A 13,180-nucleotide genomic window follows, 5' to 3' on the forward strand; every position below is an offset into this window, starting at 1 on the left:
AACCCCATGGGTGCTTTTTACCATTGAGTTACATCTCCATCCCTTTTTAATTTTATTTTGTGACAGGGTCTCATTAAGTTGTTTAGGGTCTTCCTAAGTTGCTAAGACTGGCCTTGAACTTGGGATCCTCCTATCTCATCCTCCCAAGTTGCTGGGATTACAGATGTGTGCCACCATGCCCAGCCTCAGTAAATATTTTGATCTCACCTGTTGTGTGTCAGGTGTGATTAAGAGCAATAGCATGATACTTGTTAGATTATTACAAAGTGATTTTTACATCTAATCTTCATAGCAATCCTGTGAGGTGTAGGCATTTTAAATATATTTTGTAGAAAATTAAGCTCAGAGAAGTTAAATAACTTATCTGACTTCATAAAACGAATGGCAGAGCCAGCCTCATCTGCGTCCAAATCCTGTATTTTCTCCTTTCTGACTCTAAAAGACAGTGAGTTAAAGTCTGACCTTGTTTGGTAATCCATATGATAATTCATTTATTTTATTGGATAGACCTTAGACTAATGAAGAGGAGCAAATTTGATTTTCAAATTTGTCATTAATTGACTGAATTTCCTAGGAATTATCTGTCTGATATTTGTGTTTACTTTTGTTAGGCATTTGAGAACAACCTTTTTCGTGCTCCAATTTATCTTCATAAGATGCCAGAAACTGACTTCCTGATCATTCGGACAAGACAGGGTTACTATATTCGGGAATTAGTAGATATTTTTGTGGTTGGCCAGCAGTGTCCCTTGTTTGAAGTTCCTGGGCCTAACTCCAAAAGGGCCAATACGCATATTCGAGACTTTCTACAGGTAAAAATGGGAGTATGGGGCGGGGGTCAGGGTGCATGTGAAAGGGGTATGTGGATTTGGGGGCACAGGAAAGTGAAAACATCTAAGCTCAGCAGAGAAAGGGATCCTCGTGAGGATTTCTATCCTTTACCTAATAAGATATATTTGGTTTGTTGGGCAGGTTTTTATTTACCGCCTCTTTTGGAAGAGTAAAGATCGGCCTCGGAGGATCCGAATGGAAGATATAAAAAAAGCCTTTCCTTCCCATTCAGAAAGCAGCATCCGGAAGAGATTAAAGCTCTGTGCTGACTTCAAACGCACAGGTCATCAGCGTGACTTTTTTTTCTTCTTGTAATTCTCTCATAATTTCAAAGAATTGTGATGACTTTGAGTTAAAGGATAAGCATACAACTGATAAAATAGATTGATGGCCCTTAAAGGGAGAAGGTAGCAGCAAATCATCTAACTATGGAGGCTTACACTGCTTTTCTCATGGCTTTATTTTTTTTTTTTAATGCGATTGAATAACCCAGGGATACTTTACCAGTGAGTTACATCCTGAGCACTTTTTATTTTTTATTTTGAGTAAGGGTCTTGCTAAATTGCTTAGGGCCTCACTAAACTGCTGAAGCTGGTCTTGAACTTGAGATCCTCCTGCCTCAGCATCCCAAGTCCCTGGGATTACAGGCATGTACCCAGCTTTTGATTGCTTTTATGACATTTGACCACTAGGGAATTCAGTGTGATTGTTGGATGTTTTTTAAATGAGATTCTGGAAATTTAACAGGACTTCTTGGTCAGATAATCATGTTATCTGTGGTGAGGTCTGTTACCATTTAGGGCTTTGCCTGTTTCAGTCTTAGGTTGCTCTACTTTTATTGTCAATGAATGTCAGAACCTTCAGAATTCAAAATGGTTTTTTGTATCTTTTCTAGGGATGGATTCAAATTGGTGGGTACTGAAGTCTGATTTTCGTTTACCAACTGAAGAGGAGATCAGAGCCATGGTATCACCAGAGCAGTGCTGTGCTTATTATAGCATGATAGCTGCAGAGCAGCGACTGAAGGTGAGCAACTTTCTTATTGGCATTGGTTAGGCCTGTGACTTAGGAATAATAGTTACTAGGTTATTAACAATTATTTAGAAATTCAAATTGCATGAGGTGCTTTCTGTATACATCAATTCTGGGGGAAACTAGAATATATCTACAACATCAGTGGGAAGACTTAAGGAATGACTTGGGGCTTGCTTTTGGTACCAGGGATCAAGCCTAGGGGCTCTTAACCATTGATTCACATCCCTAGCCCTTTTCATTTTTTGAGACTGGATCTCACTAAGTTACTGGGGCTGGCTTTGAACTTGTGATCCTCTTGCTTCAGTCTTCGAAGTTGCTGGGATTACAGGTGTGTGCCACCATTCCTGACTAGGCTTATTGTTTTGTTTTGAAAATCATTTATCCATTTGGGTGGTTAGTTTAGTCTCTGTAAGATGAGTATATAAGCAGGGAAAGTGAGATTCTCTGTTTAGTGTTTTTTTTTTTTTTTTTTTTTTTTTTTTTGGGTCCTAACTATCCCTGTATCAGCTAGTAAATTCATTGAAGTGGGCAGTATATCTTCTGATAGCCTTAGGATATACACTAGTGGTACAGTAAAGACTTTGTAGAATTTGCTCTCTATGCAAGATATGCTTTGATATTCTCTACTTAGTATTCAATAGAATTTTTGCAATTGCATGAAATTGTTCTCTTCCAGGATGCTGGCTATGGCGAGAAGTCCTTTTTTGCGCCAGAAGAAGAAAATGAGGAAGATTTCCAGATGAAGATTGATGATGAAGTAAGACTTCATGCTTACTTTTATTAGAACATTCCATTTATCTTTTTAAAGAAACATCTTAATTGCGATACAATTGACATATGATAAACTGCACATATTTAAAGTGTACTATCTGATATAATTTGACATACCTCTGAAATTCTCACTACAAAGATGAGTGTTAACTCTAACCTGCAAGTTTCTTTGTCCCTCTTACAAGTCCCTTTGTCATGCCTCTTCCTTTCCTTCTCTCCTCTTTGTATCCTGGTAACCACTGATCTGCATGCTGTCAATATATATTGCTTTGCATTTTCTACAATTTTAGGTCAGTGAAATTATTTACTGTGTTTTCTTCCTTCTTTAAGAACTGCAACAAAACGTACATAATATTAAATTTAGCATCTTAGCCTTTAAGCAAACAGTTCATTATTAAGTACATTTACATTATTTTATAATCAGTCTCTAGAATTGTTTATTTACATCTTGCAAAACTGAAATTCTGCACCCAATAAACAACTCCATTTTTACTTCCCTGCAACCACTGGCAACCAACATTCTACTTTTTATTTCTGTGATTTTTGACTTCTTTAGATACCTCAAAGGTTTTGTTTGTTTCATTGTTGTTGTTTTTTTTTTTTTTTTTGTGGTGCCAGAGATGAACTCCAAGGCCTCACTCATGCTAGGCAAATACTCTATCACTGAGTTACACCTGCCCCAGAATTTCCTTCTTTTGTAAGGTTGAATAATATTCCATTGTATACGAATGCCACATTTTGTATGTTCATTATCCATTGATGGACATTCCAGTAGCTTCTGTATTTGGCTATTGTGAATAGTGCCGCTGTGAACATGTATACGAATATTTCTGCTTTCAGTTCTTTGGGAAATAAGATTGATGGATAATGTACTAATTATGATTATAGTACTTGTTTTTTTTTTAAATTTTTAAAAAATTTGTCCATAGTGTTTGCCATAGCTGCTGTACCATGTCACATTCCCACCAGCATTGTGCAAAGGTTCTGATATTTTTCATATCTTTGCTAAGCTATATCCCCAGCACTTTCTTATTTTTTTTTGAGACAGTACTTGACATCAGGTTGCAGAGGTTGTTCTCAAACTTGTGATCCTCCTGCCTTAACTTCCCCAAAATAACCATCCTAGTGAATGTAAAGTGATATTTCATTGTGACTTTGATTTGCACTTTCCTAATGACTGAAATTGAGCATCTTTTCATGTATCCTTTGACCATATGTATATCTTCTTTGGAGAAATATCTATTAAGGTCCTTTCCCAATTTTCTAATTAGGTTGTTTGGTGTATTTTATAATTCATTTGTAGAAATTCTTTATTCTGGATATTAACCCCTTATTAAATAAATGATTTGCAAATACCTTCATCCATTTCAAGTAGGTTGCCTTTTGATTTCACTGATTGTGTCCTTTGATCCACATTCTAAAGTAGTTCAATTTTATATTTTTACTTTTATTGTTCATGCTTTTGTTTTATCCAAAAAATCATCAAATCCAATCTCATGAAACTTTTCTCCTGTATTTTCTTCTAAGGGTGTTAGTTTTAATTTTGAGGTCTTTGATTTGTCTTGACTTAATTGTTATATATATTGTAAGGGTAGTCCAACTAACCTCATTCTTTGGTATGTGGATATCCAGCTCTCCAAGCACCATTTGGTGAAGTTTGTTGTGTATATCAATAGTTTGTTTCTTTTCTTGTTCCATAAAGTTTTCCTCTGTATGAACTACCAGTTTGTTGAATCACTTTTGGAGGAATATTTTAATCATTCCCAGTTTTTTTTTTCGATGCTGGGGATTGAACCCAGGGCCTTGTGCTTGTGAGGCAAGTACTCTACCAACTGAGCTATCTCCCCAGCACCTCCAGTTTTTTTTTAAATATATTTTTTAGTTGTTGATCGACCTTTATTTTATTCATTTATTTATATGTGGTGCTGAGAATCAAACCCAGTGCCTCACACAGGCTAGGCAAGTGCTCTACCACTGAGATACAACCCCAGCCCATCATTCCCAGTTTTTTGGTATTTCTTTCTTCTTTTTTGGTACTGGGAATGGAACCCAGGGATGCTTTTGCCCCTGAGCTATGTTCTTTTTTGTTTTTCTTTTTTGTACAATTTTTGTTTTAATATATTTTTAGTTGTCAATGAATTTATTTTATTTTATTTATATGTGGTACTGAGTATAGAACTCAGAGCCTCACTCATGCCATGCAGGTACTCTACCACTGAGCCACAACCCCAGCCTGAGCCACAACTCCACCTCATGAGCTACATTGTTATCCCTTTTTAGTTTTTATTTTGAGATAGGGTCTCACTAAGTTGCTGAGGATCTTGCTAAGTTTCCCACTCTTGTCTTAGAACTTGCAATGCTCCTGCCTCAGCCTCCTGAGTAGTTGGAATTATAAGCGTGAACCATCATGCCCAGCAGTTTTGGCTATTATGAATAAAGCTATTTTATACTTGTTTTTTTCTTTTGGACAAATACCTAAAAATGGAATTGCTGAGACATAATAATTTTATATGTAACCTTTTGGAAAATTATTGTATTGTTTCTCTAAGGGGACTATGCGATTTAACATTCCCAACAGCAATGTAGGAGGTTTCCAGTTATTCTATGTTCTCACCAAAACTTGTTATTTCTGTTTTTTTATTATTATTATTGCTTTCCTTGTAGGTGTGAAGTGGTCTCTCATTCTGGTTTTATGTTTCATTTTCTGAAGCAGGAGTGGGGATATGTGCTTATAGTTCCAGTAACATAGGAGGCCGAATCAGGAGGATTACTTGAGCCCAGGAGTTTAAGGCCAGCCTGGGCAATATAGAAGATCCCGTCTCAAAAAAAAAGTTCTTTTTTATTTTTGTATTTTCATAATGGCTAAGAGTATCAAGCATCTTTTTATGTGCTTATTACCATCAAGATATCATCTTTGGTTGACATGTCTGTCATTTCTTCTATTTTTAATTGTTTTCTTATTGATTTGTTTTTTATTCTCCATATGAGTCCTTTATCAGATATACGATTAGCAGAGATTCTCTCCCAGTCTGGCTTGTTTTCTGTTTTCACAGTATCTTAGGAAGAGCAAAAGTTGAACTTGTCATTATTTTCTTTTATCACTTGTGATTGTTATGTCTAAGAAATTTTTTCTAACCCAAGATTGGAAGACCTTTGTTTTCTACTAAAGTTTCATTGCTTTAGATCTTACATATAGTTCCATTTTTAAGTTCATTTTATATTGGGCACAAAGGAAGAATTAGGGTTCATTTTTTTGCAACTGAATGTCAAGTTACTCCAGTACCATATGTTAAGGAGTTGAATGATCTTTTACAACAGGAATTTGATCATATCACTCACCTGCCCAGAACTCCCAGAAACTTTCTCAGGCATCTCACTTTTTTGTTTTTTCTTTTGATACTGAGAACTGAATCCTGAGGCACTTTACCACTGAGCTATATCCCCAGCCCCCCTCCCCCCCTTTTTGTTTTTTGAGACAGGGTGTCACTGAGTTACTTAGGGCCTTGCCAAGCTGCTGAGGCTGGCTTTAAACTTGTGATCCAGCTACCTCAGCCTCCCATGTTGCTGGGATTACAGGCATGGGCGATTGCGCCCTCAAGGCACATTATTTTTTTTTAGTATATTTTTTAGTTGTAGGTGGACACCATACCTTTATTTTATTTTTATGTGGTGTGGCAGATTGAACCCAGGCCCTCATGCATGGTAGGCAAGTGCTCTGCCACTGAGCCACAACTCCAGCCCCAAGGCACCTCATTTTTTTATGTGTATGTGTGCCTGTGTGTTTTTTTTTTTTTTTTTTTTTGCCGTGTTGGGGATTAAACCCAGGGCCTTGTGCTTGACAGATAAGCACTCTACAAACTGAGCTATATCCCGAGCCCAGCACCTCATTTTTTAAAGAAAGAAATTGTTTATAATTCTTAAGACTAAATGGTTCAAGTCCTGCATATAATGCTAATAATCTCCTTTCATTTCCTGACACTGCCTGTTTTATACTTTAAGCTCCAAACATAATGAAGTTAATTCATTTACCTAAATTTCTTTCTGTTGCCTTTCAGAATTTTTCAAATGTTATTCTCTCTGCCCAGAATAATTTATCATTCTCTACTATCTGACCTTCATCTAGAAGTTACATTAAGATACTTTCCTTGAATCTTGAACTCATTCTCTCTGGGTTCATATTGGGTGATCATCCTTTCTTCTTTATGTACATATTGCACCTTTTACTTTATTATGGCACTGATTGTAGTGAACTGGATTGGCTATTTGCTTTTCTCTCACTAACATGAGGAAAGTAGTACCTCCATGAAAACGTAGTACCTGTCATGTGGTAGGTATTTAATATGTATTTGTTAATTGAGTGAATGACTATAAAAAGTAGCAGAAAATGAGGTCACAATGAAACTAGAAGGTAGTGTTTTGGATGTTTTCACCATAAAAAATGGTAGATATTTGAGGAAATACCTAACCAGATTTAAATGTTACATAATATATACCTATATTTAAACATAACATGGTACCCCATTTGAGTATAATTTTTATGTTTTTATGTATCAGTTAAAAACAAGCATTGTACTGAATCTAAGGTTGGAATGAAAAATGAGTGGATGTCTAAGAATTTCAGAAGAATTATGTGATTAGCCTTCAAGATTGAATCTTGAATAGAGAATTGGCCATTTTCTAACTGGTTTTATATACTCTTTTCTGGTCTTTGTGGGTAAGCACACTTACTGCTTGTCTTAATTCTCTATTTTATGGGCTCAGTAGATGCTTTTTGATCAAACCAGTAGCAGGGACTGAATGGACTTTGGTTTAGTGCTACTATGGTTGTAGCCACTGCTTTAAAGCAAACATACGTCCTGTTTTCATAATACAGGTCATTCTTTTTTTTTTTTTTCAGTAGTAGGGATTGAAGCCAGCGTTGCTTTTCTACTGAGTTAATTCCCGACCCTTTTTATTTATTATTTTGAGATAGCATCTCAAAAAGTTGCAGAGATTGGCCTTGAACTTGCCATCCCCCTGCCTCAATTCTCTGAGTAACTGTGATTATGGGTATGTACTACCATGCCCAGCATAATATAGGTCATTTTTCCACATTTTTTATTGATGCATCATAGTTGTACATAATGATGTGATTTATTGTTATAATTTAGGACATTCTTAAAGAAGCTGTTTGAACAATTGGACAGTGAAATGTATCACAAGGTGGGGTTAACACTATCTTTGAGAATGCTCAGTGATGGTATATAGGTCAGAAGGATACCACTGTTTCTTGTGTTCTTTATCATAGTGAAGATTTTTGACCTCTTTAATATCATGATTTAAATGCCATAAGAAAGTAGAGAGCTGAATATTAGGCAGTCTTATTTGCCTATTGATCTTTGTGGACTATTTAAGAAAGCTCATTATAATTATTCTGCCTTTCTAGGTAAGAGCTGGGCATAGAGCAAATGTTTCCCACAGCTCTGAGAATCTTTTTCTTTACCTTAGGTTCGCACTGCTCCTTGGAATACCACAAGAGCATTCATTGCTGCCATGAAGGGCAAATGTCTCCTGGAGGTGACTGGGGTGGCCGATCCCACAGGTTGTGGTGAAGGATTCTCTTATGTGAAGATTCCAAACAAACCAACACAGCAGAAGGTGAGATTGTGTGGATTTATAGGAGGAAAAAATCAGAGGAGGAAGAAACGAGGATTATGGAGTAGAGAGCTTGAAGAGCAGTTCACTTGGCAGAATGACTTATATACCTATTATAAAGAGTTCATCTTAGGATTCTCACTTGTTTTTGTTTGAGGTAGGATGATAAGGAGCCTCAGCCAGTGAAGAAGACAGTGACAGGAACAGATGCAGACCTTCGTCGCCTTTCTCTGAAAAATGCCAAGCAACTTCTACGTAAATTTGGTGTGCCTGAAGAAGAGGTGAGTGTATAAAAGAGGAAAACTAAAACTTGGTGACTCCTAGAGACTTTGTACACAGAGAAAAGGTAGGAAGCAGATAGGAAGAACTGTTGAGGAACTTTGTAGTGTAGGTTGTAGTAGGTCTTCTATACTTAGCTTTCCAAGAGCATTCTGTTTAATCTGCTTTGGAATGATTTTTTGGGGGGGAGGGTCTGTCTCTATAATTAATGTGCTTTGGTTTGTCCTTTGAAATCTGTGTGTATTTGTGCTTCTGTTTTGTAGATTAAGAAGTTATCCCGCTGGGAAGTGATCGACGTGGTACGCACAATGTCAACAGAACAGGCCCGCTCTGGAGAGGGGCCCATGAGTAAATTTGCCCGTGGATCAAGGTTTTCTGTGGCTGAGCATCAAGAACGTTACAAAGAGGAATGTCAGCGCATCTTTGACCTACAGAACAAGTATGCTGTTTTCATTGCTGCAGAAAACTCAAGCTGGAAGAAGGGGAGGGATTGTCTCTGTTCTGTTTGTTTTTTTGAGGTGCTAGGGATTAAACCAAGGACCTCACCATGTAGGCAAGTGTTTTACTACTGAACTACATCCCCAGCCTGCAGACATTCTTTTTTTTTTTTTTTTTTTTTTTTTCTGGGTGCTGGGGATCGAACCCAGGGCCTTGTGCTTACAAAGCAAGCACTCTACCAACTGAGCTATCTCCCCAGCCCCCAGACATTCTTATAATGAAAAGGAGGTCACTTAACCTATGTGGTCAGGTATCTGAGATATTAACATAATATCTGGTTGTAATAATACCTGCTCCCTTCAATTTGTTAAAGGTTTTGAATGTCAGGCAGTGCTAGGTTTTTGCTGTAGGTTCCATAGCAGCTCTGAAGGCCTACTTGATCCTGGTAGTCATACAAGGGTTTTCTCTGAAGCCTTAATTATGAGAGAATGGTAGTGTGCTATTAAAAGTGACCCAAGTGCAAGGTGTGGTGGAGCACACCTATAATCTACTCCTGAGGCAGGAGAATTGTAGGTTTGAGGCCACTCTGAGCGACTTAGACCCTATCTCAAAAACTTCTTTTCTTTTTGGCCTGGTGAATCAGGGCTGCTTACCCCTGAGCCACATCCCTAGCCCTTTTATTTTGAAAGACAGTCTTGCTAAGTTAGCTAGGGTCTCACTCAGTTGCTGAGACTGGCTTTGAAATTGTGATACTCCTGCCTCAATCTCCTGAGTTGCTGGGATTACAGGCATGCATCACCACACCTCCCTATTGCAAAATTCTTTTAAAAAGCAGGGGTGCTAGGGATGTAGCTTAGGAATAGAGGGCTCCTGGCTTCAGTCCCCAGTATTGAAAAAATAAAATACGCAAGTGTTGCTTTGTTCCTCAGCTTTTCTATGTCTAGGAAAATTGTAAAGTTGTTTTATTAAGGGGCTCATGTTTTAGTGAATTTGAGTATGTTCTTTGAAAGTTGAATTCCCAATTTTCTATTCTTGTCTACATCCCTGTCTCTAGCTCTTTGTGTACATATTTCCCTGGTCTTAATTTAATGTGTTTTTTTCTTCTCTTTTTTTAGGGTTTTGTCATCAACTGAAATCTTATCAACTGACACGGACAGTAGCTCAGCTGAAGACAGTGACTTTGAAGAAATGGGAAAGAATATTGAGAACATGTTACAGAACAAGAAAACCAGCTCTCAACTGTCACGTGAGCGGGAGGAGCAGGAGCGGAAGGAACTACAGCGGATGCTACTGGGTGAGGGTAGTGGCTTCACAGACAGACAAGAAAGAAAAGGATCAAAAGAGGAGTATAAATAACTGCAGACTATATAACTGAGGCAAAGCTGGAGGCATAAGAAGTAGGGGATGAGTGTGAAAAAGCCTGTAGATGAGGTAGAAAGATTTCTGCAAACTGGATTCTAGGTTTGTCATTGGGGGACAAATTGAAGAGATGCGGCCAATCCACTGTTGCCTCTGTATCAAGTACCTGGCCAAGCCAGGGTTATCAGTTCTGTACTTAAAGTGAGATTTCTGGGCATTTATCCTAGAGGGTAACAGTTACTAATACAAAACTTTTGGATGGATTTGGGGGGCTGTCCTTGAACCCTCTGAAATTATATGTAAAATTCTTTGCAAATGTGCATTTTCTGAGAAAAGTCATGACTTTCAGAAGATTATCAGAGGAGTCTTAGATGCTAAAAAGATTTTTAAAATAACCAACCATTTGCAGAGGGTGAGGATGATGATAATTACCAGAAGTGGGTTTGGGATATGGGCAGTGGGAATGAAGAGGGAAAAAATTAAGGCCACCTTAAAGATTTCATTCTTACTTACTAGAAAGATGTTTGTACCATTGATTTCAGAGAAAGAAGCAGGCATTGGAAGAGAATGTGTAATGTGTGGAGTTTGAGGTTACCATGCTACTTCCGAGTATAGACGTCAAGCAAGTAGTTGAAAACTTGGGTACTTGCCTAGCATACATGAAGCCTTGGGTTCAATCCCCAGTACCACAAACAAAACCAAATGAAAACTTGGATGTAGTACTTAAGTGATAAAAGCTAAAAATGAAGATTTATACTAGTCTTCCCTTTGTTCCCCCCACCCTGTAAAAAATTTTATGTAATTTCATTGTTCTGGCTTTGTAAAGATGTGATATAGCCCTTCCACCAATGTGATCTCCTAGGTCTTTGCTAGTGTGGTCCTGAACCACAGTATCTATATCAAATGGAAATTTGTTGGAAAGTTGGTGGAGTCTCAGGCCTTCCTCTAGACTGACTGAATTATAATCTACGTTTTTATAAGATCCCCACGTGATTCCTATTTTTATTAAAGTTTGAGAAGAATACACTAGGCCTTAAGACTCTGGGCTTATTTCTTTGGTGTCATTTTTCCTCCTGAGTGCTTGCTTGGGTGTTTTCATCAACTACTGCCTGCTTGTACTTTTCTATTGCCCTGTTATTCAGACAATCAGAATGTAGTTACTTCTCCGTCTCCTATAGCTAACACATTGTTCTTTGAGGTCTTTTCAGAACCTTTTGTACTTGTAAAAACTGAAATTGGCAGTGGTAAAATAAAGCCAGGAAAGGACAAATCAGTGTACTCTTGGAGCTGGTGGTGATGTCGATGCTTTCTGTAGAAGCATAGCTTTATGGCATGTTGAAGTACCATGTCTCCATTCAGCCCCAAGAAAATGGCCATTTGGGTGGTAGGGGGAATGTTTGGAAATCTTTTTCTACCTTACAGCAGCAGGCTCAGCAGCATCAGGAAACAATCACAGAGATGATGACACTGCTTCTGTGACTAGTCTTAACTCTTCTGCCACTGGCCGCTGTCTCAAGATTTATCGCACATTTCGAGATGAAGAGGGGAAAGAGTATGTTCGCTGTGAGACAGTCCGAAAACCAGCTGTCATTGATGCCTATGTGCGCATACGGACCACAAAAGATGAGGAATTCATGTGAGTTTGATTTATCACTTTCAAGTGTGATAGGGAGAAAAATGGTGGGGATAAGGTAGATGCTTGAATTTTAGTGAAGGGTTTTGGCACAGTTGTCCCTGAAAGCCAGCCGAATTGAGAACCATCTTTCCTTTAGACATTTGAGTTTGAACAGAGCCAAATCATTGAGAACATTCTATTTCTGCTGTAAAATAAAGGCATGTCAGGTTCTACCAGGGTTCTTTGCATTTTGATTGATTGGTTTACAAAAATCTTGGGGATTATTCAGGGCTTATTCTCTGAGTAAGGTGCCTATCTGCAGATGGAGGACTGGCAAGGGAAAAGGGAATGACAAGTATCCCCTTTTATCTCAGTCCAGATGGATTATTTTTGTTCTGAGATATTAGCTACCAGGGCAATCTTCTTGGTTTGGGTGTGCTTATGGTCCTGTGATTTCTCCCCCCTGTTGTTCAGTCGAAAATTTGCCCTTTTTGATGAACAGCATCGAGAAGAGATGCGAAAAGAACGGCGGAGGATTCAAGAGCAACTGAGAAGGCTTAAGCGGAACCAAGAAAAGGAGAAGCTTAAGGGACCTCCTGAGAAGAAGCCCAAAAAAATGAAGGAGCGTCCTGACCTAAAAGTAAGTGTAGTGTGATGTGATCAAAACTAATGAAGCAAAGGAAGAAAGCATCCCTTTTCACCTAAATTTTGTCGTCCTCCCTTGCTGGGAATGAGAGTAGTATTGTGGAAAGATAGTTTGAATTGATTTGGTTATTTGGGTGTTATCAGTAATAATGTGACACCAGACCAAATCTGATGCTATTGTTGCCTTTGGGTATCATTTATACTTCACTTGAAATATTTCTAGGAGTTGGTATACATTTACTGGATTGTTTGATAGGAACTTGAATACACATATATGTAAATATATATGTGTATATGTGTACACAGATGCATACTTTTATTTTTTTTCCTTTAGTGTTGGGCATCCAACTTACTGTCTTGTGCATGTAAAGGCAAGCACTCTACCACTGAACTACATCCCTACCCCTATTATGTTTTTAAAATTGTGGATCTTAGCTGGGTGTTGTGGCACACACCTGTAATGCCAGCAGCTTGGGAGGCTGAGGCAGGAGAATCACAAGTTTATAAAGTCACCCTCATCAATAGTTAGGCACTAAACAACTCAGTGAGACCCTGTCTCTAAATAAAATACAA

At 38.1% G+C, this 13,180-nt stretch overlaps 1 protein-coding gene across 13 annotated transcripts in view; it reads left to right on the plus strand.

The window, feature by feature from the left end:
• The window catches only part of Taf1 (TATA-box binding protein associated factor 1), an 81,276-nt gene that overhangs the window by 14,860 nt on the left and 53,236 nt on the right, over positions 1 to 13,180 (plus strand). For 12 of the 13 annotated variants that reach the window (XM_047535373.1, XM_047535362.1, XM_047535368.1 and 9 more), the window contains exons 15-24: positions 612 to 812; positions 973 to 1,114; positions 1,727 to 1,857; positions 2,543 to 2,623; positions 8,125 to 8,274; positions 8,433 to 8,552; positions 8,814 to 8,989; positions 10,104 to 10,282; positions 11,770 to 11,983; positions 12,437 to 12,602. In XM_047535373.1, coding sequence (XP_047391329.1) covers positions 612 to 812; positions 973 to 1,114; positions 1,727 to 1,857; positions 2,543 to 2,623; positions 8,125 to 8,274; positions 8,433 to 8,552; positions 8,814 to 8,989; positions 10,104 to 10,282; positions 11,770 to 11,983; positions 12,437 to 12,602 — 1,560 coding nt within the window. The remainder of the gene's footprint in view (positions 1 to 611; positions 813 to 972; positions 1,115 to 1,726; positions 1,858 to 2,542; positions 2,624 to 8,124; positions 8,275 to 8,432; positions 8,553 to 8,813; positions 8,990 to 10,103; positions 10,283 to 11,769; positions 11,984 to 12,436; positions 12,603 to 13,180) is intronic. The other variant, XM_047535363.1, reaches the window with a different exon arrangement.

This window comes from Sciurus carolinensis, chromosome X, assembly GCF_902686445.1.
Source record: "Sciurus carolinensis chromosome X, mSciCar1.2, whole genome shotgun sequence".
NCBI lineage: Eukaryota > Metazoa > Chordata > Mammalia > Rodentia > Sciuridae > Sciurus > Sciurus carolinensis.